This window comes from Echinococcus granulosus (genome assembly GCF_000524195.1).
Source record: "Echinococcus granulosus chromosome Unknown EG_S00001, whole genome shotgun sequence".
Classification (NCBI taxonomy): Eukaryota; Metazoa; Platyhelminthes; class Cestoda; order Cyclophyllidea; family Taeniidae; genus Echinococcus; species Echinococcus granulosus.
This window is the reverse complement of record NW_020170381.1, coordinates 2,363,805-2,390,871: the sequence shown is the minus strand read 5'-3', so window position 1 is coordinate 2,390,871 and position 27,067 is coordinate 2,363,805. Positions and strand designations below refer to the sequence as shown.

Sequence of the window (27,067 nt, the reverse complement as noted above, 5' to 3'; positions counted from 1 at the left end):
AAGTTAGAAAAGCAGCCTACGTATTGCATTATAACCGTGACGCATTTTCTTCAACTTACTCTCTAGGAATAGAATAGAATAATGTTTAACTGAGTTTGCTTTAAGGTAATTTTAGTCCGAGCGACCTGTGAGACTTATGCCATTATTTGCTCTACAATATGGCAAGCCAGGGTTTCCTGACATATTATCGGAAACGTGAGACACCCAATGACGGTGTTGCATTTCGGGTTTTCAAGGAAGTCACAGCTAGGCGATGACTTAAAGGGGTTAGGACATTCAACCTTTTGGATTGGGATGTCTTTCTACTGTTACTAATGTAACATCTCGAGGCTTCCCTGAGGTCGTAACAAAATATGCCAGTATGAGAGATTATATTACTGACGTTCAGAAGAGTCAAGAGGCCGTAAGCATATCCGGAGAGACTGCGCTTTCAAGCGGAAGTGCCGGCATAATTCAATAGGGAACATTCCACTATCAGCAAGCATACGTCCTTCATCGATACGTCAGTACGATTCTTATTCTCAGATTCATGGAACGCTAAACACAAAGTACCCACTGAGAATTCCATAAATAACATCCTCCTGACAAGCTATCTATAGAAAATCCGACCAACACGAAAATATTGGCGATTCTTGCAAAGCACTGATATAGTTCACGTTGTGCGGGGCAAATTGAAATGAAACATCTACATCGTGCACCTTTATTAAAACCTCACCTCAAATAACATAAAATTTGCATTCATATATTCGTTGAGGTTACAACTACTTTCGCGGTGACAACTTTGGCCGCTTTACGAACTGCCATTTTCTTGTCGTTCCATCCGTTTAATTGCTTTATTTCATAAGTGTTCTTTGCAGCCCCTTGGTATAAGAGAAGTAATTTTGATAATATCAAGTAAAAAGATGAATATAGACCCACTATGTGAGCTTCAAGATCATCATTCATTCATCTTCAGTGGTGGAAATATTTTACTCATCTCAGACTGAAAGAACTCAGGCAGCCCGAGGGGTGGTGCGCCAAGTTGAGTTCGATTTTGGCCGGTTCCACCAGTTTGACCTTTCATTCGAACACGCGGAGGCTAATGCAAAGTCGTGGGCGACTGCCTTTGCGGTCCTGAAAACTGCAACACAAATTCCGACAGAAGTGCGTCCAGACTAAAACAGTGGTATTAAATATCTGAAAATGTCAGAAGTTCGAAGAGTGGTAAACTGGTCACTGCATCCTGTATAATAGAATTTAATGTTAAGCAAAAATCGCCATTTGTGAAACATGAGTTGGTCCATCAGCTTTGTGCCCCTATAGGAAAGGTTTTGCTGTCGAATAGTGCCTAATAAGTGGCACATAAACCCGGTTACCTCGGTTAGAAAATGAGGAAGCCAAATTACGTCAACACTCCATTCTACTGTCATCAAGAATAGATTTCGTTCCAGTTCGTGAATTGCTTGCGGACAAAAGGCGGATTTAACACACATTGAGCCCTAGCCCGAAATTGCTTCCCAAGAATCTAGATGGGGGTGAGATTTTGTGACTCTATACGTAGACAACTTTATTGATGGAGCTGAACGTGAAAGCAAATCTCGAACATCCCCTCGGCCACATAAAACTTGAACGCGTCCGCGATTTCTAGACCTCGTTTGAGACTCTGTTCCGCTACAGTGAATGAAATGCATATCGCGCTCTGATCTATGGGCAATTCGATTGTTCGATACCAGCCAAATAAGAATCAAGGAGTGCGGAGGAAATACGTTTAGCTATCGGGGTGATTCCTGACAAAACTCCATAGTCAAGTTACATATAGGCATTATTGCCTTTGTTCTAATATTGAAGCAAAGGTTTAGACTAGTCTTCCTTTGGAAACCAATTCGGTTAGGCCTAAATGTAACTTTAAAAGAACAGGCCCTAAGGTATTATATTAGGCCTTGACTAAATAGGCGCGCAGATCAACAAATTCACTAAGAGCAAGTAAACCTGGAAGTAACATCGTTCTGTTAAAACACAAAGGACAAGTATTCTCACTTATGGACCATGCGGGTGTTAAAATCGAACATTTTAATTACACTAAGCAGACTGTGCAAAAACCAAGAATTTTTTACAATATGTTTATAAATGAAATGAAGTGTAGAGTAACAGGACCAGGGGAAGAAAAAAGGATATTCGCCTCACGAAATATCCATGTTTGCGCCACACCAGGTCATTTAAATATAACCTATCGGAGTCGGTAAAGTTCTCCAGCTGTCATATAGACAACTGACATCTATGATGTTGGTGGTTACAGTAAAAGTGAAGTACCTGCAAAACGCCTCCAACTAGAATAAATAAGTCTTCCGTGTACATCCCGGACGAAAAAGATTCGACCACATTTTCGGCACAATAAGGTGGCCCAGAGGAAATATTGCCTTCCTAAGACGTATTTAATGACAGCATTGAATACATACGATTTGGATACAGTGGTCAGTGAGATTGTTGAGAAGATTAAACATTTCCCCACCTGCATAACCAATAGAGCTGCAATTGAAATCCCTCATCAAGGATGCTTTCATATTATCTGGAAGCATGCAAGCAGCATTGAATGCAGAAAAAACGTATCTGCGCTTGGGACTACTCCAGCGAAAGCTTGCATCTCCAAGCGAAAATAGCGCAAGTACAAAAATTACGCGGCCTTGCTGTGTGGGCAAGATGGGTGAAAAGTAATTCATGATCTTTATCCCTACCCATGAGAAAAAGAAACGTATTGAATGGCACTTTTCGAGGAGAGCAGCAAATGCGGGACCGACAACGAGGTAACGGATTCTCGAAAACTCATCATTTATAGAAAGCGAGTTGTAAGGATGTCGCGAAACTCGTCTGCATATCCAGATAAATAAGTCAAACAGTGTATAAATCTGACGATAAAGCTTAAAAAACGACTTACGATAAGTAGAACATTCATACATAGCAGAGCATAACCATGTCTTGTCAGCAACAAATTCCTCGTTTTTAGCCGGAGCGCATTGCTTATCAAGCTTAAAAATCTCATCGCCCTGGTTTAAGCAAAAAAATTAAAGAAAACAAATAACTAACCAATCTCTCAGAATTAACGAAATATCGAATTAAATAGACTTTAATCACGCAAGTATTGAAGAACTAGTCCCATATGAGTAAAAGCTAGGATGTAATCCTAACGCCAAATCAAAGTGAAAGGGAAAAGCACATTTCACCTATTTTGAACTAAATTTGAAAAACTAGGAAGGAGCTCATATTGCTTGAACAACAAGTATAGATAGTGCTAATCAAGGCTTGGGACAGAAAGACACTAATAGGGGTACATAATGCATTTTCAGGTAGATCAAAAGTCCAGAGAAGAATGTTTGACACCTAGTTCAAACTCCCGCCATTGCTATGCACGCTTATTCATTTTGCCGCACAAACCCACACTGTATGTATTGGTTAGCCAACTCTAAAATCGCTGCATTTGAGTGATTAAAAGAAATTTCAATGTGAGTACTGGATTTATTTTTCACATTCAAAGCATTCTCAATAAATAAAACCCTGTTTAAATTCCAATGATTTTTGCAATTTTTCCAACAGTTTGCCATCAAAAATATCTACTTTTTAATTTTAAAAAACTCCTTAAAAATAAGCTAATCATTGCACCTATGTTTCAGATCCTATTTATACGCTGGTAGATATTTGGTAAAATCTTTTATTGGTACTGTTTTTAGGTTATAAATTATTTAACATGTCCAGTAGACTTTAGAAATTGCATGTAGGTTGCCGTCAGTAAAGGTGCAAAAATGCTACAAAAGAATTTTCCAACTGTTTAATATTTGAATGCAAAGTTTGGAATAAGGACGAAGTTATGATTTCCGTTTGAAATGCTTGTATGATAAGTCACTAGGTGTTAGTCAATACAAACGGGTAAAGCAATAGTTAAATCCTTGAATGATAATCTGAGCAAAGTTTTGACTTGAAATAAGCAATGTTGTTGTAATAATCCACTGAATACACAAAATTGTCTTCATTACAGTTATCTTTCAAATTCCTTATGGGTGCACCGAAGAGTATAAAACTCACAACAAGAAAATGAATAAATAAAAGGCGAAATCCTCCAGGTACCGCTAAAGTGGGAAGCATTTACTTAGTGTTTCCATTATCACTTGGAGCCTGAAAGCTTCAGAATTTCGCATTGTATGACCGCAAAAGACGTGCTCAATCATCCTTGCATATGTACAACGGCAGACTTGTGTAACGAGGCCCGTTGTACATAAGAGAGGAAAGCTTTATGCGCATGCGATATTGATACACTACCTTACAGCATTTCAACAAAGCCCGTGTACACGCGGCACCAACATTTAGAAACCCAAACTCCAATAATAAATCCCAAACTGCATAAATTTCTCAACTCACCAGCTGTAGTGGAACCAAAAATGACATTAAATATTTCGGACAAATTCTCATCTACCATTGCTGCTACTTTATTGCTGTTATTTTGACATCGCTGAGTTGCAATGAAGCTATTTTACCACTCTCGCAAGCTTCAGATCATGCAACCATCACTGCCTAACTGCAGTAAAGTCAAACCCCGAACAGTAAGCTTGCGCACAGCAACACACCAACTGGATCGGTTTTGGCTTTGTACCACAACTCCATCTCCACTTGCCACCTCCTCCCTCGTCTGATCTTCCGCGATACCTTGCGGCCCGCGTTGCGCATAAGGTCATGGTCAAAATAAAGTCAAAATAGCTGGGCAAGTACCCATCCCAATTTGTCAAGATCCTGCATAATAGAGAACTTCTTTCTAGTTTCTCTCAGTGACTTCTATCCCTGGTAAAAATTATGAACTGACGCTTTAATCTGCCTCGGTGGGGCAAATTAATGGTATTTATCGGAACGGAAATGCAGCAACTTGCCAAACTCGTCTAGGTTGGCAGAGGCGGGTGAAGACAAATGTGTTAAACATAATTTGTAAGTTTTGTTCCTTTAAGATGAATATGATTGGAAGTAGGTACTTTACTTTAGCATAATAGTCATTCGCTTTGGGCGTAGCCTCTTATAAAGCCGTTATTTTGTAAAACGCCTTCTTACTCTCATGCACACGCACACTCTCACCCGCTTCGTATGTGTGTGTGTATCCTCCATCTGGGCGGCTTAGTGACTGTCTTGCATTCGCAATTTATACCCCTTCAAACCATACTGCTGGCAAGTCGATCAACCACTTGTGAATGCAGAAAACTCTCAGTAGCCTGAAGCACAGAGTTCCTTATTCACAGGAAAGCAGGTCTACCAAAAGCTTAAAATTGGCTCAATGTTCTGATTATTTTACAGCATTCTGGTATTGGTATATCATGTTGAGCCTACACTTCGGTGATGCGGTATTCTAACCACGTCTTTCAAGCCTCCGTCTTCTAACCCTTCTCCTTCACCTTTGTACATTGTCACTGATGTGCAGCAACTTTGTTCTTATTCAACGCTTTAAAGAAATACTGAGTTTTTTTGCATTATTCTTGAACCCTCGGCTAGCCTCTGGACCCATATGATGAAATTTGTACACACAGACAACACTCACGGTGTAAGGTCACCATTAGGTTATGTCAACGGTCCAATCGCGAATCTCTTTATTTAGGTTCTGCTGTTTGAAAACGATTGAAAATAAGGAGCTACTTGCAAAAATGCCATTTGAGAAATCAACTGCATGAAGTTTTATTCCTAGCGATCGAAATCAGTTGTGTATATGTGATATTCGCACCTTGGTAAAGGATACGTGAGGACCCGGGGTGTTGAAATGGTCTAGTATGGGCAGCCATTTGGTGAATTCTTAAAAAGGTCTTTTTGGATAGAGCAAAATTTTGAAAATACAGGCATAGGATACCTCGCAACCGGTTCTGGGTAGGAAATCACCTTCTAGGCATTGACGCTGCTTTGTTTATTTGCTCCTCTTGAAGCAATACACTCTCTTTGCTATTAAATTCCGCTGGAATTCCATATTCAAAAGTGTATCAATGTGCATACTCTGAAGCAAATTTTGTGGAACAAATAGTAAAGGTGAAAAAAACCCACTCTCCAGGACTTTTTCTTTGTTTAATTTTTCTCCTTTCTACAGTCAGCACCACTCTACATATTAACTTCGTCCTTCTTTGAGGATAAGATTTTGTTGAGCACTCTCGTTTATGGTGCATAACGAATTCCCTCTGACTGATTTGCCTTCAGTAATGTGAAGCGGTCTATCGATAAAGCTTCCAACAGCTGCGAGGATGCGGTAACACAAGTTCCATTTAAAATCATCCTGTAAACAATGCGAAGTATCAAGCAGTCTTAAGCCGTTTGTGTATTTGGTCAAGTGAAGCACAGAAATATTGGCATGGGTGGAGCAGTATGCGCCACACGCTCCACAAGAGGGATTCCACTTAAGGCATTCAATTAAAGCTACAATTCACTGCTTCTGTCACATCTGCCAGCCTTACCGAGGATTCAGTCCAAAGACCTGTCCCACAGGAAAAGGCTCATATTGGACGTTGTAACCGTAAATCTGGCTGAAGATGGACTCAGTTCATAAATAATAAGTTATTCTCTTTCAATTAAACAAATTCTCAAAGAGAAATGGGAAATCGGGAGGATCAATTATACTGACCATTCCTGATTTGTAATGTGACTGTGTAAAGGTAATGAAGGTATGAATTTACGACGTGCTGTTTTAATAAAGATAACTTTCATTAAAGCTGTTTTGACTAATCGCCAGAATGTCAGTTCTGTTTGAGGCGTTTTTAGATCCCTTAAATCACAGAAGCTATGTGTAGGGTAGGCTAGCAGATACTCCCGAGGGATTGATATTCAGAGCCGAGGACGGCTTCATATGCAAGGATCGTTCAAATCAGTGAGATATCTTGCCTCACTATGTTCCTGTGCTGTCACTATACTACTCAAACAATGCCGAGGCGCTCATAAAGGCTCAGCAAAACCTCTTAAGCTAATACCCAGGTCAGGCAGATGATATTAACTACCATATAGCATAGATCGGATTACTTAATGCAGATTTTCACATATTAATGTCCATAAACTGAACCTGAAAGCCTTCTTTGGTAGACGTGACTGTTTGAAGGTGATTTACCTAGGTTTTTTTGCCTCTTTAGACGATCGAGCAGAGTCTGAAACAGATAGTAAAGTTAACTTTCGCTAAAGGAAATTCGTACTAGACTGTTTTCATGGCGTTCCTTCTAGGGCCTGATGACAGAAGGGCTCATTCAAGCTGGAAGCACAAATAATTGCATTACTTTCGAATATGTTCTAATTAAATATATTTGTTGATACGCACGCATTCACTTGGCACTCCTCCGCAGCGCGGGTGGCGAGTGGTCTCACTGTGCACGCTTTGCCGCACAACTGCGCGCACGTGCGCACTCGAGCGCTCCTCAATCAATCAATCGACGTGCGCGCACACACACGCACACAACGTGTTTGCTGTTTGTGTTTGGGGTGCTGGTTGCGGCTAGAGGTGTTGAAATAAACACACACATGCATACCTACATGGTGTGACGCGCTACAATGAATACATCCAGCGGTCTAGACTTTGTCCGTCAGATTGCCGTGTTATTGCAGTGCCACCCGAGGAGGCGCTACTTTCGCGCATCTCATAAGTTGAAATAAACAGAGTTGACCCGTCATAATTACCTTGTTTGCGGCAGCGCCATTTAGTCATCAAAGACTTTTCTCTGGCAACACGGAAAAAGCCACATCTGGCAAAATTTATTTATTGAAATGGAGACGGGCTTTCATCTATCTCCATTAATCGTGTTAGGACTTGTTCCTTATGATTAAATGTTGTAATTGGCTAGTTTTACTCTATTTAGCAAACCGGTTAGTAATTATTCATGTGGTTGAAACAATTGACACCTTTGAAAGATAGGGAAAACGTGCGCTTTTTGAGAATAAGTAACTCCAATCATAAGTTTCTTTTTTCCAATTAAAGTGGTGTAGAATTGAATAAGAAAACTGCTACCCACAGGATATAAACAGGGAGGTGAGATGAGCATAACTCTCTCTGCATCAATGGACATGGATTAGTGAAGTCTACATTTGGGGATCGTCCCTAAGCCATTGTGATGTAGTAACTGCAACACTAGCTTCATTTGGCCAAGTGGAGAAGTGCTACTATCCCTAGGTAAGTGACTTCCACGAGCTAACCTCCAAATGCTGTTGGGATAGCACATTTTGCACGGCTTTCACTATCCACGGGTTGAAGTAATTGTCTTAGCGTGAGAGATAGTTGGATGATACACTAAGCTGTTGCCATGTTCTGTTTATTCAACGCGGATGCTAAACTTTGGTCAAAAATAAAATTACAAATTGAAAAATACACCAGAGTCATTAACATGTCATGCAGGCTATCAGAGATTTTTGTACACAATACATTTTGCTAATTATCGTTTGGGTTCTTAGTCTTTGAGGCTTCCTTATAGGGATTGGTAGAAGCAAAACGCAAGCAAACATTCTCCCGACACCAGGATACGAATTTGAGACCGCAAGACGAATCAACCTACCCTCTCGTCGATCCGGTTTTAATTTGTATTTTAATGAAATCCCGGTGATAGTATTACAAACAGCGATCACACGAAGAGCCGCTTTACTTTCCTCCAGATGATCGTATATATATAATTGTGATTTCAAAGTGCGTTTACCTACCTCCGGGATCGAATTTTACCTTTCGAGGCAATAATCAGTCGGAAGCAGCAAAACATCAACTGACGTAGCAGCTTTCATAGGTAAATCAGTAACAAATCTTCCCCCACCATGCTCAAAATTTCCCAAAGTCTCTTCTCAACTTTACGAAAACTCTCACGCTCTAATTATTCGGGTCATTAAGCTGGGGCATATGAGGGTATGGGGGCTTATTCACGCACCCACACATACACACGCTCCAACGCACAGAAATTCTGCCTATTAAGTAGCTTCGCTTTCGGAGCACAAAACACTCACCCGATTAAATGCGATTACGGTGCAAGTTGATAGGTAAACTTACGGATGCAACTGATCAGACTAAAATAAGTGACTTCTTCTTCAGACATAAGGCTTTAAATAATGACATGTCAGTATATTACCACAGATAGCAATATCATCTTTTCGGCACAGCGCCATTCAGCGTTCTGACTGTAAAGTACACTGAAAGAGCACCCTGTTGATGATTTTGTCAAACACTTAGTGCCGTCGGATGTCGAAGAGAACTAACGAATGTTTAGCTAGTTTGGTGCCTTTTTTGAAATCTGCAAACTTTCATGACACTAGTGAATTTTTTTGTGAAAAAGGGTGTCTTTTTTATCACTCTATCAAAGCGGTTTCATTATCTTTCTGGCGTCTCACACTATCTTAAAATGCTGGGTTTGCTCGTTAAGAGTGGATGCAAGGTGCTAACAAACACGCCATTTGTTAATCCTCCTTTGTAAAGACGACTACTAAGGCAGTGATTAATATAAGGTTTCGTTGACACTCGAAAGTTTAGAAGATATCTTGGTCACAAGAGTGTAATAAATGCAACTACACATGGTGAAGGGGAGGCAAAACAAGCCTAGTTTGCATTGCTATGTCAATCATTCAAATCCTCTTTGGCGGTGACAGTTGTTTCCCAAAAATATCTTCACCACCAAGTGCAAGAAGTATCAAGTTAAGTGTGTTCTCATATTGTGACCAAGGATCTTAGGATTGTCTGGCAATAATCAGCAAAAAACCCACTAGCTGTACTTTTGAGGCTTGGTTAAGTTTATTAAATAGTGATTTTCCAGGACAGTAAGTTCTGAAGGATTAGAAAAGCGATCTTTTTGCAATGGTGCATTACTAGAAGCAGATGAGCGCTGTAGGCGAAAATTGTTAGGCTGAATAGCTATACTTTGAAGCACTAAGGTCTAAATAGGATGAAGTTATAGGCATTAGGATACTGCATGAAGTCGATTTAGGTCTACTGTGAAGCATTTACCTAAAACATGTACGTAGAAAGAAGCAATGATCTCGTAAGTTCTATGAACATCATTTGCGACACCTGTAAGGAGGGACCAGTCGACGCGGTAAAGATCGATGCTTACACAACTGGCAGCTAAACTGGGTGTCAAAAGCCACGTGCACAGCACAGTACGGAACGCGCATAAGTCGCGAGTGGAGAGAGAGCGAGATAAGGCCTGCTTAGCACTAACCGCCCTAACATAAACACACCCAGACTGTGGCGATAGTAGGAGGCATCACGATGCGGGGTGTATCATTCAAGAAGTGGTGCGCTTTATGCTCTCTATCTTGCGCTCACGCTTCCCACACACGCGCACCTCTAGCGATTTATCCGTCAGTGTGCTTGGGTGCCTAATATCACTGCAGAATGCACGCAAGTGCAACTGACTGCAACCACTGTTACCTTAAGGTGTCGCTAAGCCTAGGTCCTGGTTCTAACTAACACGAGGACAATAATGCAGACTAATATCAACCAAATCACCTGAGGACGCAAGGTCACACACCACCACACAATGCGTTTTTTTGCAAAAATTGTGACTGAAATACAGTTGGTTAGCCTAAAAATGCTCTTTGACTTATTTCAGTCACATGTTCCCGCTTAAGCCATATATCGGGCCATCTCGGTTATAAACCCAAAGGAAAGTAAGACAGATAAACAGAAATCTAAGAAAAACTTTACTATATATCCTTCTATTTGACATCCACAAAGGAGTTTTATGACTATACATCGTCCAATAATTTAATCCGTAAATCACAGTAATATGGTAATATTAGGTTTAACTGGAGAAAAGTTGTATTTCAAGCAAAAACATTGATTTGTGTTTGTAAGCATCACTGGAAACTATAAATTAAGGGAATCTTCTTAGCTGTATTTTCATATTCATTCTTGGCGCATCTTAAATTCGTTAGTTTCACCACTAGCCTATCATTTGATCTGCGCAGAGGACACCGTCTCTCCACCCCTCTCTCCCTCTCCCCGCGTCAGGTTTTGCCCCTTTCCAATTGGATGGTCGGCCAATTGGAATGCCATTTTCCCTCTTAGCGCCTTTTCTCCAACACGCGGCTGATTTGATTGGTTCTGGCGGGTGGCCAGATGATTGCCGATGCTGCTGCATGAAGGAATCAAACACAGGATGGTTTACACTAATTCTTGATTATTTGTGTGTCTTTCATTACGTCACAGTGCCCGAGTTATCCCTGTAAATGTTGGAACGCAAATAATCCTGGCAAGGATTTTATCACAAGTTGACAGAAGTCAAGAGAATCATGCTACAGATAGTAAACCGAATCGCGAGACAGTAGAAGAAACCACATCTTCATATGTAAATGCACATCATTCGGTAGGCTTGTTAATGCACGAATTACATACACAAGGCGAGCACGGTGTAAATCTTGTAAAACTAAGGCATAATATATTGAAATCAGCCATTCTGGTAGAACAAATTTCTAACGAAATAGTAGCCTTACAATTTTCTAGAATTATACATTGCATATACATTCCCTACAACTGACTTCGGATGGAACGCGTGCCACAACAAATACGTCATCGCATCATGGTCTTCATTAGATCCCTCTCTGTATATCTGTGGCAAATGAAATATCCATATCACCAAGACCTTGCGAAAATGCCATCGATATAACTGGTATTTTTTGGTTTACGTATGCGAACACCCTTGAGCAGAAATTTAGGTATTTACTTGACACTACGTACTGTAGTCGGGAATCGAGGGTCGATTGTTCCGATACCTTGGCTACGAGTAAAGAATGCTCTCTTCCCCCCTACCTGGCCTGCTTTGTCGCATGGAACAATCCTCAAATTGATAAAAAGATCTTCCATTTTTACAACTGATACAAAGTACTAGAGAAGTGAAATGCTCAAGTCAACAAAAATCACTGCTATATCCTTCAAAGCGCATGCAACTACTCCAAAATATCACCTCGCCGTACTGATGATACGTATATTCACTATCAAGTTTCAGGCGAATTCAGCAATCACTAACTTAGCATCATTAACAAAACATTTTAATCGCCACAGTTGTTCATGGTTTCCTAACTGTTTTGGTTCGTAATGTTATTCAAGGCAACAATTCACCATTAAACACCAAAATACGATCAGGTAAAGACTTCGTAGCATTTTAGATGAAATAACCAAAACTCTCGTAAAATTAGCCATTAGTGGCTTGTTTAGTTTGACTTGCAGCCTTTACTTTGATCCCAACAATATTTTGTAGTGGTATAACTGTCATTGGATAAACTTGTAATGTACTCCAACTTAAAGTTCATGCTCGCTCAATGTCGTACACAAACTGGCTCCTTCGAACAAAACATGTAATCTGTACAAGTGGAACCCTAACCTTGAGAGCAAACAAGAAGTTAATAAGCTTAGCAAATTTATTTAAAACACAGAAAGTGGTAATCGAAATAAAGGCTTAAAAGTACAGACATTTGTAGATGGTTTAAGGGGCTCTGGCGTCTCTTAAAATTCAAGGCTAAATATGTCTTCGGTAAAAAAGGCATTTAAGTTTACATAAATGCAATAGGTTCGATTGTTGGCACTCCAAGCGAAATGATCGCCATCAGAACTTAGGCCAAGCTTGATTAAATCCATGGAAATCTTGACGTCTAATTGTAATTGGCGAAGCGATACAAGCTCCTGATTGCCGTTCGGCATGCCCCGGTGTAACTTGCCTCCTGCAGTGGATGGTGGAGGCGGAAACTCCACATGGGTTTTAATCCAAGAGATGAATCGAATTAAAAATCACACGAATACTGCAGCGCATGCGCTGCAATTTGCGTATTTTTTTTGAAGCCTTTCAAAAAAAATGTTACTTTGAGGTGCACTAGTCTTCAAAGTAGTCATGGAATGCACTCAACTTTGTGTCTAATGATTACGGTGAAATGTAAAAAGGTGTTAAAACAGTGAGAATAGGGCTGTCTATTTTACTTTTATATACAGCTGCGATTGCTTGAAGTGGCTGTTATGAAGCTAACATGTGTTTGACCATTCACTTGCGGAATCTTCGAATGTCAAATGAATCAGTAATGATGTGGGGGGAATAAGTGGCCAAGTTTCGAAGGTGAGTGCTGATGGCCTCAAGACAATATCACTTCCATCCTTAAATAAAATAGTCCATGTTCCCTAATAAAAAGCATATGATCATTGCTAAGACTGTGGCGATTGAATAGATATTTATGCAGTATTTGACAAATTCGCGTCGAATTAAATTATAAAGATTAGAATAAAATGAATAGGGGTATTAAAGTTAAGAGGCCAACTTATTCTGTTCCGAGACTTACATTACCTTCCTCAGTATTGCAAAATTGCTGGGCTTTGGCGTACTAACCAGAGCTTTGACTGACATTTTAGTTCTATTAATGGGAGAAAGAATTGTTAGGCAAAATAAATTCTGGTCATTATAAATTGTAGATTTGAAAATGCATTTGTGAAGTCAATGACCTGTAATACATAGAAAAGGTCTCACAATTATGCAGTTCAATTGCTCAAGGTTACGGGCCAGAAAATGCATTTACAAACATAAGTGGATCTCATAGAGGCAGCATGTTGTAAAAGGCACTTTCTACCCACCACCTATGAGCAAGAGGGGGTATGTAAAATCATCCTGGTGCTCAGTGCATCGATATCTCAGATAGTTGGTGCATTTTCACCCTCTTTCAGCTGCTACCTTGCAGCAGTGTGGAAATGCAACGACTACCCAGCGTTCGGTGCATACACTCAAGCATGCTTTTGTGCGCATGGACACACAACTCACATTAATCTCAGCGCCGTGCTTGAGGTGAAGATGGAGTATAACAACGGTCCCGGGGCATAGGAGAGTGTATAGAAGAAACTTACACGGAGCAACGTAGGCAGAGGCATGCAAGCGCATAATACCACGTATTGAAGGTGATTCAACTGGAGAAACAACAGCGTCGACGATGTTTTATAGCATAGTGCGTGAGTGTGTATGCGTACTCGATCCAACTATCTCATTGGCTGCACTGCTACTGTGCGTGTACGTTGTGTGCACGCACCGCAGCGCACCAATCGATTGCACGCAAAAGCGCTCGTGCCACCATCGACGTGGCACGTGCACAAAGTGCGTGTGTATACGTGTGCATATGAGCATAAGCAAGGCAAAAAATTTAATTTTTATCGTGCAGATACAAGTATTTTTTGGCATCTATCATCATTTTCTTCTGCCAAGGTCACCGACCACCCAGACAGACAGTAAAGACGACTCCGGTTGGCTCGACTCTGCATGTGTGAATGCATATTATTGCGCACATTCATAGGGGTATCGCCCTTTCACAGTACACAATTAGCCAGTTGGTTAATGGTCAGGCGACTTAACTGCCTCCACATCGCAAGTACTCATATTTGACAGTTTACCTTGGGCTCCTGAACTTTTTCCTAATTGCTCACTTTGTTAAAAGTACACCGTTCTGGTTAGGCGTTCGTAAATCGCAGTCATAAATTACGAGTTGAAGGCACTTCTTCTCGCTGAGGTAAAATTAAGATCTAGTTGCAAAGGCCTATCCACGGTGACTTAAAATCGGTCCTACCAGCACGTAAAACAAACTGGGGTACCGAGTTCTAAGAAAAACAACAGCCGTGGATTCTGGTTCAAAAACAAGTCTGAAACAGTCTGAGCAAAAGCGATGTGTGAAGAATTATTGCAGTACTCACGCCTCTCTGCACTTGTGAAACGACCTGTCCTAAAGCTGATCAAAAAGTGATTTTACGTCATAATTTTGGGGATTACTACTAATATTTGATTTCGCTTCGTCCATTCCTTTAAGGGATCTGAATACGCTGTCTTGAATAAATCCTACGAATGGTTAGCTAATTTTTTAACAAGCTGACCAATGAATTCGACTACGATGAATGTGCGACAAGTCCAATGCGCGATTTTTAAGCATAGTCAGTAGAGCTTTAGGGGGTGAAGGCTGAACCATCTAGTTTGAAAGTTTTATTCCAAAGTTCGGCCAAATGAACAATTTTGTGGCTTTTCGGTTCAGCTAAATGCAGCTTCTGGGTACAAATTTAATGCGATTTTTAATGCATTGTGAAGCGTTAATAGATGTTGGTAAATTCCTCTATCGTCTTACCCATTATTCTTATGCTATTACTAAACCTTGTACCATGAAATATCGGTTGAACCTGATAGATGTAAATCGAGATTTTATGCCTTACGACTCCAATTCCACTTCAGAAGCTGCTGAAACCTCTCACTCAGTTTGCTACATAACCCCTAGACAGTTCTCTCCTGAATATAATTGAAATGAATAATTTGATTTTGGTGATTTTTCACTACATTTTGAGCATCACATTCAGATAGACTCTTCTTGATAGCAGCAATGAATTGCTACAGCTATCAATAAAATAATTCGCGATTACCTCTCACTTAATTCTAGTAATTTTTACCTTGAGTAATGAAACAATGGGTTTGCAATTACATCAAAGCGAAAACCGTTAAATATACAGGCGTCGCCTATTTGTAATGAACTAACAGATGACAATAAGCTTCAAAGATTATCAGTATGTCCACCACTTCTTTCACCTTTCCCATTTAAAGCGCTCATTGACCAAATGGTGACGAAAGTTACTTTTTTGTTTAATTCAAAGTTAAGCAAAATTTTATTTGGTTATTCCAAACAATCATCCAATACCCTACCTAAGTTACGCACCACTTCAGCCGCAGAAGGTTATTCTTGCTTTGCGCGCGTGTGCGATGTACTTCGGACAATTACCCTCCCTAAATTTCCTGTTCGAATCTGGCTACTAGATACGGCACAACTTAAAAATGTGCAAGAAAAAACTTATTCTGAAATATCCCGAACTATCTAGTCATCTGGGAGAAAATCTCGCTCTTGCAAAACAGCGCAAATCTTCTACGTAACAAGTGACACATGAAAAGATATACACTTGAGGATGGGGAGGAGGGATGCATCCGCTACGTCCTCATGCGCATCCTCGGTATTCTTCCCATATTTATCCAAGTAATTATTACTCTTCTTGGTATTAAACTTTCTCACGAGAAATAAGTAGTTTGGGAATAAAGGTGAGGTAAAAATGAGGGAATTTGAGAATATGTCGTTTGCTTCTGGGGAAGGAGCATTTTGTAAAAGTAGAATTCACAAGCCTACCTCTCAATGGAACAGAATCTCTAGCTTGTAACAATGACAAAAGCTCTAAAAAGCTTCTCCTTATTACGTAATTTACTTTTTGTAAACTTCCACACTAACTTATCTGGCTACCTTAAATCCATTTTTTGAAATATGGAAGCTTTAAATGCTCACACCAGGCGGGCGTTGCTCCTGTTCTACGCCAAAACAATACCAATGTACAGGATGGTTGTCATGAGCACAGTGGTACTCAAGGTATTAATTCTTACGTTTACTTCTATTTTTAGTTTGCATCAAATCAGGCTAAAAGAATCCCATCATTAGTGGAATACTGATTTACACATTTGGGCATTAGAATCCTTGAGTTTTTATCATAAAAACTACATATTTTTACATGTTTTACTCGTTTTTTCATCATTCGACGATTGCCTGCATTAAATGGACATATTGCACACTCCGCTGCTAGTTTGGAAAATTATTTTGAACCGAAAAAGCACCAATAAAAGGGAGTTTTTTAAGCAAAAGAAGAGGAATCATTCAAAATGAAGCTGTGTAAATTGAGCGCAAATTCAGAGGTTAGCTAATAGTGATTATGCATTAAAATTCTACTATGCCATCTTTAGAAATAGATTTTCATAATTGTTTTGAATGCAAAATACGGAGCGATGGTTGAGTATTACATTGCACATCTGCCAAAGCTTTGCAACGTAAACAAATTTTTGAAACCAGAACTTTAAAATGCCCTAGTGAATGAACTGAGAAGAGCTTCGTGCAAATAACGCTAAATACCTTATGGATTGCATCACTACGAATAACTAGCCAGTTTTGTTTCACAAGCGGTGCGTACTTGCGGAGGTCAGTTTCTGCGTTAGTGGTGTGATGTTTTAGCTGTTAAGCGAAACAGAAGCCGAAGCCACAGGGTCACCAGACAAAGGGCTGACAAATGATAGCATCGGAGAGCATTAAATGTCGGTGATAGCGGTGGTGCAATGCCGACAGTAGAGACGGCGACGATAGCTTCCGTTGGTTGATCAGGCGTGAATCGACGCGTGTGCAACGTCAGCAAGGAGAAAGCGATGTATTTTGGCGGCAAGACAAGTAGCGCACTCGGGTGCGTGAGTGAGCAATTGCACAGGTGGCTGGATGGGGAGGGAGGAAAGGAGGAGATGTGTATGATCAGCGTAGATGCGCGGGAGCCAGAACAACACGCAATGACGCCACTAATCAATCACCATGCTGCTACGGGTCACCAACATTCGCAACAGAGCACTTAATTTGGTTTCCTCATGGTGAAGACTAATTGAAATGGTTTCTGATAACATCGTGTACTTTTTTAACGACGAACGAAAATCATCTAGTAATTTTGTTTGTATTGATGGCTGAGGCATTGCCTTAACACAGTTGTGTATGTTCACCTTTCTGTGAGCTTTCAGTATCAAATGCATTCAAGATCTACTCAATTTTGTCACCAATCTTAGTTGGAATCGTAATGTGCTCCACGTGCATTGCATCAAGCTTTCTTATCATTGTTAGGATTATTGAGTTGTTTCTCTAGGTAATGAGGCTGATAGTAGCAGTAATTTCTACTGTTTTCCAGTAGAAGGGTAGTCTATAGCATTATCAGAAAGTGGGTAAGTACCTCGAATGTTTCACGTTGTTTTATTTGGCCAAGTGATTTCTTTGGTTTATGTGGGCCCAGCGAAATACTCGTGTCCTATTCCTCAACATTTGTAAAGGTGCTACCGAACTGCATAGCATCTCCCCTGCGGTTCCCCTAGTCAAGGAAGAAAAAGGCTGTTCTGATGCAAAAGATTAACTGTTACTTTCATTGGGCGCTGCTTCATTTATAATAGGGGATGAGTGACGAGGTGACATACCGGGAGGTGAGAACGTCCTTTGCTTTAAATCAGGGTTTTACCGCGTGCATCTGAGCACTTTTCGCTCTAACGCGGTATACTTTCATACGAGCCGCCAGAAACCATTGTTTAGCTCACTTTGCCTTCACTTCGCATTCTTGGTGAGGAAGACGATACTTGCATGAATTTATGCTTATGGAGAAATAAAAATCGTCATAAGTACGTAATTTATGATAACGATTACAAGCTGCACACCGGTTCACTGTTTCTGTAGGATAACCTAAGATAAATGGTTTGGATTTTGATTAAAGGAGATGTGTGGACCTGAAAAGCATGCTACTCTCCTTATCATTCAATATATTCAACCTTAGGAGGTTACAGCTGAGTTTTGCAAAGAAAGGAAGAAATATATTTCATCAAAGCAAAGCATGTGATAACGTGTGGGGATACTTGGCCAATACGGAGATATTGCACCTAGATAAGGTAGATTTCATGTTGCAAGCATCCCATTGGTGCCAGTTGGTTGTATCAGACAGTGAGGGCATTGGTAAAGTAGAATTCAGGTCAAGGCTACTGTTCAATGGCCTCAGACGGTCACAGAACAATCACAATTGCTGCGCAGGCAAGCACTTGTACATACACTACCCACACAGAATTGAGCCCACTTTTGAGACAAATGGTTGAAGTTGGCCTATTTAGGCAGTGGCCCTGCCTAATTTCAGTCCACTGTCATGCGCAGTCGGCGTTGGTTTCAGGACTAACTAGTAGGTTGAAGCACAAAAGTCCTGCGTAAATTTGCCCTGGCGAACTCGGCTAGAAACTCGACTCCCTTACTGTTAAAGCACTAAAACCTCATTAGAGCCTCTACTTTACAGTTCCCATCGATGATCTTGCCGGTAGTACTTTCAATGGCTACATAATCTTGAACCCAAAATTAGGACCGCAGTCTTACACTATCTTGAAGAGCATTTAAGAAACTGTACCACCTGCAATTACACCTTCCAAAAAAACTTTCTTATAAATGCAAAAATAGAGGAAATTGAATCTCCAAATCTTCCTAACTCTTGTAAAAGCCACCTATAAGGGAAGAAATTTCGTTAGATTGAGTGGATTATTGCCTTTTCACTTCTTCGTGTGGGTTGCAAGTTAAAGTAGCTAGTAGCATTTCTAAGGTAGTTTTAATATCAGCGTTTTAAGACAATGGCCCCGAAGATGCAGATCAGTTAAATTAGTGTAATTTATAGGTGTCTATTTCACCGGTTTGGTGACCTTATTTGTTGGCCGTCGCATACTATGACATTGCCTAGCTAACTGCAAAAGACTAAAATTAACCGATCAGCTTTGGCTCTGATGAGGGTGTAGGTACCATCATTTTGAAGGACAGATGGAGCGTTTTAAAGGTTCTGCATCCACTAAAGTTGATACATGTGAATAAGGTGAAAAGAATCGTGCTTCTGACCGCCAGGAGTGCAATGAAAAGGAAGTTTCTGTGATTAATCAATTCTCAGACGTTAAAGGATTATTTACGGAGCTGAAAAAAGCAGTGAGCTATACCATTAGACCTATGCTATTCGTTATTTTATCTCACTTTGTATAAAATGCTTAAAGCTATGAGTAGTAAACTAGCTTTAATGAAAAGCTCTAAACAAAATTTGTAGGCGATTGCAAATTTCAAGTTCAAGAAGTCAGTGAAAAAGCAATGCTTAACTTAAGCGGTTGGTCGTATCGATGCAGCAACCGCAAAGCCTGGGGGGTTGGGGACGGGAGAAGTAGAAGAGCAAGTACTGCCGGTTGGTGCACTCTACGCTAGCCACGTGGCCTACTGATAATGAAAAATCGATACTCAGTGCTGCGCGCGACCACAACGCGACGCCCATCGATACACACGCTCCGCGCACAAGCCCTTCGCATTGTTGCAGCCAACTGCGCGCGCTCATTTGCACTTTATACTGCACATATACAAAAACTCAGAGAGCTAAATCGAGCGAGAGAGATTGGAACTGGAATTTGCTATTAGGCGGAACGCGGATTCACTATCGAAGGAGTCACTGCAAGTGCGGTCATGCTCTGGCCCTGTCGTTCTGGCGCATTTCCTCTCAGGATCGATTATCATACAAAGAAAATTTAAAATTTGAGCTTTCGCTTGCTTTTATCATGGTTTTTCACAGACCCGACAATGGATGCTACGATGATGCTTACTTCATTCCTACCCAATAAAAGATACACACTAAGAGGCCATTGCTCATAAATTGGAGGGAGGGGGAGGAGGAAAACTATTTGGAGGAAAGTATGTAAGCAGGATTGTTAAGGCGGCTAAGTGCGTTTAAGTCGACTGGTGCCTGTTGGTCCTGGTGCCACGCGGTGCAAGTTAGAGCGCAAAGGTATGCGGTGACGTCATAAATGCGTGCGTGCGTCCGCGCTCAAGCACACAGGTGGCTTGCATGCGTAGGCCTGTGCGTGTGCATGTGGGTGCACGTGCGCGTCCCTTTGAAGCACAACTGGTGAGGTGGGGTGGGTGACAAACGGCTACTCTGATAGAGAGGGAGCGAGAGAGCTGGCACGTAGGCGGCAGTAAGTGCAACACCCACGTGTGAGAAACAACATTGTGCACCAGGATGACAGTTTGATGCGGTGAGTGTGTGTATGCGTGCTGGCTTGCGTGTTGGCGTACCTGTGCGCTTTCTGCAGCACGCACTCCATTATCGATCGTCGCCAATTTGGAGTAGCCTATGAGGGCGGCGACGCGTGAAAGCTAGCCACGTTTACAAATGACGATCCAACGTACTTGACACCCACATTTGGAGCGCATTTTCCCGGTCCCGGTGGAATACATTTTAAGTCAGCTAAATTAATCAGCGCCTGACGATAGACAGAAAGTGCTTCGTCAGCGTGTGTTGTTGAGGTTTAACAAGTCGTGATACTCAACCTAACCTCACTGTGCACAGGGCTCGTATTTTTTAATTTAGTGTGTGCGGATTGACTTTGTGGGTTTGTAGTGGCTACTAAGAGATTTGAATAAGCACATAGTGTGTGGAATCAGGAGTCGCAGTGCATACGAACCACCAATGAATTTTCCAATGTGACACCAATCTATGTTTTAAATACCATTCAGAGACCTCTACATATTTTGGGCCGTTTAAGTCAGATATACACATAGAAAACCGAAGCGGTTACTCTTTTAAGGGTGGAATTGTAAACCCAAACTGCTGGACTTGTGTTCCATATCATCGATTATATTTCATTTCCTCATTTAATAATTCAAAGACGCGCATATTAAGAGGACTTTATGAATTGTAGTTATATGACCAGATGTGCATACTAAATAACTACATCTTGCCGACTCAAGGAGTCCATTCATTTATTCACGGGATTATGATTTCAAATGTTTGAACCACCTAAAAGACGCGTCGCTTAGGTGACTAATTAGGCCCACTTGCACGCCCTTGGAGGAGAGTATGGCGCACGGCTAGCATACAGGCTTTGCCTCCATGCTGCTGATACCGGCCGCGGTTCACAGATAGGACTTGTTTGGGACGAAACGAAAGACTGACTCAACACCAATAGGTGAGAATACGAAGAAGAACACACATCCTTGTGCATCTCTCTCACGCAAGAATCCCCTAAGCTACATTATGGGAAGAATTCCCACCATGTAGATGAATTCTGTACCAACGGTTATTTCCTCACTTTTGACCCACCAAGTCATTTTTGATCCTAACAGTGAAGGTGATACGCTGAAGTACCTCAACGCACATTGGATTACATTTAAACGAAGCTGGAACTAGCTTTGGCTTACTCCAAGTGAAAGTGTTAAAACAGTGGCTTTCAGCTTGTATTCCATGAACAGATGCATGATTCTGATGCAGATACTGATTAAGAGAGAGCATTATTTGAATTTCAAAGACGATGATGGGCCGAACAAGTTGGAGCTTGCTCAAATGTCAGACTCAGCTGATGTCCACCGCAAACGACCCACTTGGGTCACAGATACGTGCGCAGACTTCGCCGCCCTTCTGAGAAGAAGAGAGCGTCCGATAGAACAGTCATGGAAAAAATTCTACAGAAGAAGCGTAGAGACAAAAATGTGGATTATTCAGTACAACGTTAGCACATGTACAAGTGAGAGGGGGAGGATCAACGTGGAAAGATAATCTGTGGCGTTAGATTGCTCGTGTGACGGTCAAACCTGTGAAATTATGCCATAGGTCACACGTCCAGCGTTATGTCGTCAGACGTCAAACAGTGGCATATAAATACAACCAAACGTTTTGTGCCGTATTTGATGCAAAAATAATAAACGTGGTACAAATCCAACAGCATAGAAATGAATGGTGCACATGGGATATCAGGAGCATATCACATATCAAAGTAGAATGATGCGGTGAGGAGTACAAAAGATTTTCAATTGTGAAGGCTTGATCTCGTGTTGACTTAAAGTGGGCGCTCACTCGGAAGTCTCAGCCGATTTGATGTGCTAGAAGGGTAAGCATTCGCACGCTTTCGTTATGAGCGCAGTCGCGATTAGCACGTCGAATTAGTATCGTGGTGCAGATACAAATGAAGCCCCCTGGTGCGTACTTTTGTGACGAACCCTCACAAGCATCAAAATCCCAACTCTTCTTAATTACTAAAGTAGAAGAGATGCGTAACAATAGTACCTGACAAATGGCAACACACTGCCCGCTATCTAGACTGCATCACTTTTAATTGCGGAAATATATCTTGCGGAATTGCAGTAATGAAGAAACTGTTACGCCATATTAGTAATCAAGTGCAAACAGATCTTGCGATTGTTCTTAATGATCAACTGGTGAGGTAAAATATGCGAATATACCAATTCCCCTCTTTAATGCATAAAGAATAGATGCGGAAGCCAAATGTTAAACAGATCCAGTTTATTTGATACTTATGACTTCGAATAGAATACAAGTTGATTAAGGCAAAGAGACGATTGAGTATGCTGATGAGTAAAATATCACCTTTACGTGCTGACGCAACACGTTGACTGTTTAATCAATTCCCGGTTTTGGAGGAGGCTACTTAGATGCTCCTCCATTGTACCTTCTCTGGATGGGCTGGCCTTCGAATCGTGCCAGTAGCTCTAAGTCCTATTGTGTGCTGAATATATTTGTATTTTTTTTAAGTGTTGTCATCTTTCGTCCTTAGGGAAGTTCCTAAGTGTCACAGATGTCTTACAGGGCGCCGTTGAGTTTATAATATTCGCACAGCAAATTTGCAAACAAACAATTGATTTTGCCATCAAAAAAAACTGAGTAACCTGGTGTAGATATTGATGAATTTTCAATTCTTTGGGAAATAAATATCTCAAAAGTGTTAATAGTTGAGCCATAGTGAAAATGACACTTTCCTTGATGGAAGCTTGCTACTAATCATTTGTGAGTAGAGCATAATAATGAATAAAATGCTAATTTTGTGCCGACTCCAAAACACCAATATCCCCGCAATTTTTCCGTAGGCATTAGGATCTCTCAGAATAAAAGGTCGACGCACTTGAAACTGTGATTCTTGGCTAGCAAGTCTGTAGAAAGTTCGAGGTTTTTAATGAGATTGTTGCTCACTTTTGCCATAAAGTGTCTTAAATCTAGATGTTTTCATTTAAAATGATACAAGCAAGTCCACACACTACATTTTTCGTTATTAACCCAATTCTACTTAACAAACAATGTGGATCCGAGAAAAGCTTCTTCAACGACTTTTCTACTCACGCTTGAAACCGTAATGACTCGAATTCGACAACAAAAAAAGCTGGGAGAAAGCGCACCTCAAGACTTCGCCTCCACCCTGCAGTCAGTGAGCTGGATTTCTACATACGGCCATTTTCTTCAAGATAGCACATTGAATGGATTGATGGGACGCTGTCTATGCACAATATACTACTAAAATATTCATCACCCATACGAAACATAAAAGCCTTTTGGGAACCACTATTTTTGTGGTTTACTAAGACCACTTCACTAACTGATATTTTGGAAGTTCAGTGTGCAATGTACAACCTGCCCATGCAAAGCAATAAATTTTTATGTGTGACTCCATAAAAAATATCCTTAACGTAATAAAAGGCCTTATTAGGTCATTTCCTCATCCTTAAGCCAAATTATACAAAGTAATGTTGGTGGCCAGCGTGCTGCATGGTGACTAATCATAAAAAAGTGAACAAGACAAGGAAAACCTATCCTCAGGATTCCCATCTTTGTTAAATCTGATTCTTCCTGCACCGGATCAACTGCTTCCCGTAATATTAAAACAGGTAGCCGTCGCATAAGGTAGCCGGGATGGAAATATGTCCATTAAATTTTGCAAAACATGGGAGCAGATGGGATGGATTACCTTGACGTTGTAGTTGTGGCAACCTAACGATAGTGATGTGGCCGTGTGCGCACTAGTTCATGGACGTGCCCCGAACGTACACCCACACACATGCAAGCAACCGTTCGGGACGGCGGAAGGCTATTGGCCAGCGGTATCGATTGCTTGGCACGGAGAGCCAAACGGCAGATTGGAGGTCGTAAGGCACAAGTGAAGCAGCACCAGCTGCAGCAGCAGAGGCGGAGGCTGAAGCAGCACAGTAGAATGGAACCTTTCGCTTACGAAGACTACTCTGACTTCGACACCGACGAGTTGGATTTTGATCCATCTCTGAGACGGGTCACTACGGCTACTAACACACGGCGATCCCTACGCTCTTCCTCGCCTTTTGAACTTGACGGTAAGCAAAACACTGGTTTTCCTTTGTAACAGCAAGGGATATCTTAGTCGAGTGACACCAGTCACTACTGTATCCTTTAACATTTCAAGGAAACCGGTAAGTAATGAACACGGGAAATGAGGTAAAAGCGCTTGATACCGATTGTGATGATTCAGTCAAGGCGCCAAATGACCAGCTACAGGCTATTTGAGATTTTAAAGAATGAGACAGATCTATTATTCTATACCTTAATGGCCTATAAAGCTGCTGAGAAGTATATATGAGAGTATTAGAAATACACTTTGGTGGGAACATGAATTTAATTGGCTATTATTCAAATCCACTGAGTTTATTGCAAATAATTATCTTGAACTATTTTCCAATAATAGAAATATTGTCAGAGTGTAGTGTTTTTAAAAGTTGACAACAGCCATTCGGGAAACCCAGACTTAAGAGGTCACAAGTTAGCCCGATGGTATCCGGACTTCCGCCTATGTTATTGTTCTGGGTTCATTTCCAGCCTAGATATAGAAACAGTAAAGGCGAAACAGGAGAGGAAGTGATGTTTTCACAAGTAGCATTGCTTTCTAGAGTGCAAAATAGAATGATTTAAATGAGGCAAACTGTCCGAGATGAAATTGTCACCGACGAATCGTCCGATTTTGCCTTCCACTTATAACAGTGTAGATAATTAGCGTTGCCCATTTACTGTAGATAAAAAGGAGTAATATTGGAACTATACTGCACCAATTTCGTTAAAAGTGAGTCGTATAGGGTACAAAAACTATTGCTGCTGAGAGTGAATTACATCAGTTGCTCCCATTTTTTGCCATGGGACAATAATAACGGTTTATTTTACAAACGAAGTGGACGGTCATTCTTCGCTCAGCACACATCCCGAAGTCACCGCGACTAGGAAATTACCAAACGCTACTGCGGTGGAATAAAAAGTAAGGGTGAAAGAAGGGTTATTCTTAACCACAAAACCGGTTTTATTCATCCTCTCCGTGAACGCACAAACCTTATTGAAGGGCTTCAGAGTAGAGTGAGTAATTCCAAGTAATTCCAATTACGACCCTGTTGTTCTGATCTTTATATTAACAGTCCAGAAAGTTTTAAGAGTGGTTGGATAGTGGAGTATCTCGTACTTTAGTCGCAAACTACCGTGATTATTTACCAGTAAGTAGTAGTATTATTAAAACAGTACTTAAAGTTCGATTTACTGACCTGAGTCAGGTGAGCGCTGAACTGTTGTGCCTAACAAGAATAAAAATTTATGAGAGTGGCTAGCTTCACATTTATATGGCTTTTTGGAAAATACACAGGCTGGCTCATTCCACTGAGGTCAGGCAAAGTAGCACATTGACAGGAAACGCGTAGGTGCTAATAGCAAATTCACCGTGAACGTTTACATGAAAGTTCAACTAAAACTTTGTTGGCAGTACGATAGCTTGGAAGCTATCGTATTGCCAAAACAAAGGGAGCTTCAACTTACCATACAACAGCACGATCTTGACCAGACAAAGACACGTATAAATATCGTCTGAAACATACGTCTTTGATCTTTCATTTGAAAAGTCCGAGCCGTGTGTTTCACTAGTGGACATAATTGAAAGGGATTAAAAATATAGTGGGGAAGTGTCCCCTACTAATAAAGCTACACAAGGGGGGCAGACTGGGGGAAATAGACGCAGCTTTAGACGAACGTTTTTAGAGAAGTGAACTACTTGACGTTAGAATGAAATATCTTAGCCATAAAGACCAGTAAAGATAACTAGAGAGTGATAACTATTAGTTGTGCGATTGACGTGAAAGATAGCTCGACCAAACTCACTTAGAGTATTTACATGTGATGGTGTGAAGACAAACCTCTTTGTTTTATTTATTTTTTTTACTGAGCATCCTGAGACGTAACAAAAGTCCAAGTTCGTGTATTGTGACGATGGACAAATGAGCAGGGGTTGTTTACTGTTATATGCATGGAAGTTTCCAAAGTTCTTTATAATGTAATTTTTATGATCGTAATAACTACAACTCTGTCTGAAATACGGCTAAATATTCCGCCAGCAATCGGAGTTGTTACGGTACACAGATCTGTCAAAATACTTCTATGGATAAACGTGCCCCGGAATTTGTTTTTAAACGGCCTCAATGTGCAACAGGTAGTTTTGCTTTAGACATCAGTACTTTTGCACAAATTCGCATGGGCGTGCGACGCGAATGTGGGTCATTTAAGAGGCTTATAAATCTTCCGTTACAAAAAACTGTATTTTCTGATTGAAATATGGACTCCCATTCATCTCTTCGTTGAGCAAATTGCTTGTTTGCTACAATCTCTTCAATGTGACTGCCTCTTTACTATTAAGACTATAGTGCCCCGAGACTTCCCCGAAGAAGAAAGTAGGCGTAACAATGG

At 40.9% G+C, this 27,067-nt stretch overlaps 3 protein-coding genes across 3 annotated transcripts in view; 1 reads left to right on the top strand and 2 right to left on the bottom strand. All coding sequences in view use genetic code 11, as the record gives it.

Annotated features, from left to right (window-relative positions):
• Positions 1 to 1,168: 1,168 nt before the first annotated feature.
• Positions 1,169 to 8,733, bottom strand: EGR_00269 (hypothetical protein; the record flags this gene model as incomplete). Its single annotated transcript, XM_024489518.1, has 8 exons — positions 1,169 to 1,222; positions 2,290 to 2,400; positions 2,436 to 2,505; positions 3,409 to 3,584; positions 4,340 to 4,477; positions 5,362 to 5,438; positions 7,645 to 7,709; positions 8,675 to 8,733. 8 exons carry the CDS (start codon positions 8,731 to 8,733, stop codon positions 1,169 to 1,171), a joined length of 750 nt encoding a protein of 249 aa, XP_024356196.1.
• Positions 8,734 to 10,888: 2,155 nt separating this feature from the next.
• EGR_00268 (hypothetical protein) lies at positions 10,889 to 13,840 on the bottom strand (the record flags this gene model as incomplete). The annotated part of the gene is made up of 2 exons (XM_024489517.1): positions 10,889 to 11,072; positions 13,734 to 13,840. The coding sequence occupies 2 exons, from the start codon at positions 13,838 to 13,840 to the stop codon at positions 10,889 to 10,891; spliced, it is 291 nt and encodes a 96-aa protein (XP_024356195.1).
• Positions 13,841 to 24,383: 10,543 nt separating this feature from the next.
• Positions 24,384 to 27,067, top strand: part of EGR_00267 (hypothetical protein) — a gene marked incomplete at both ends in the record, with an annotated part of 10,580 nt that continues 7,896 nt past the window's right edge. Inside the window, one exon of the mRNA XM_024489516.1 lies at positions 24,384 to 24,672. Within this exon, the coding sequence (XP_024356194.1) occupies positions 24,384 to 24,672 (289 nt within the window). The remainder of the gene's footprint in view (positions 24,673 to 27,067) is intronic.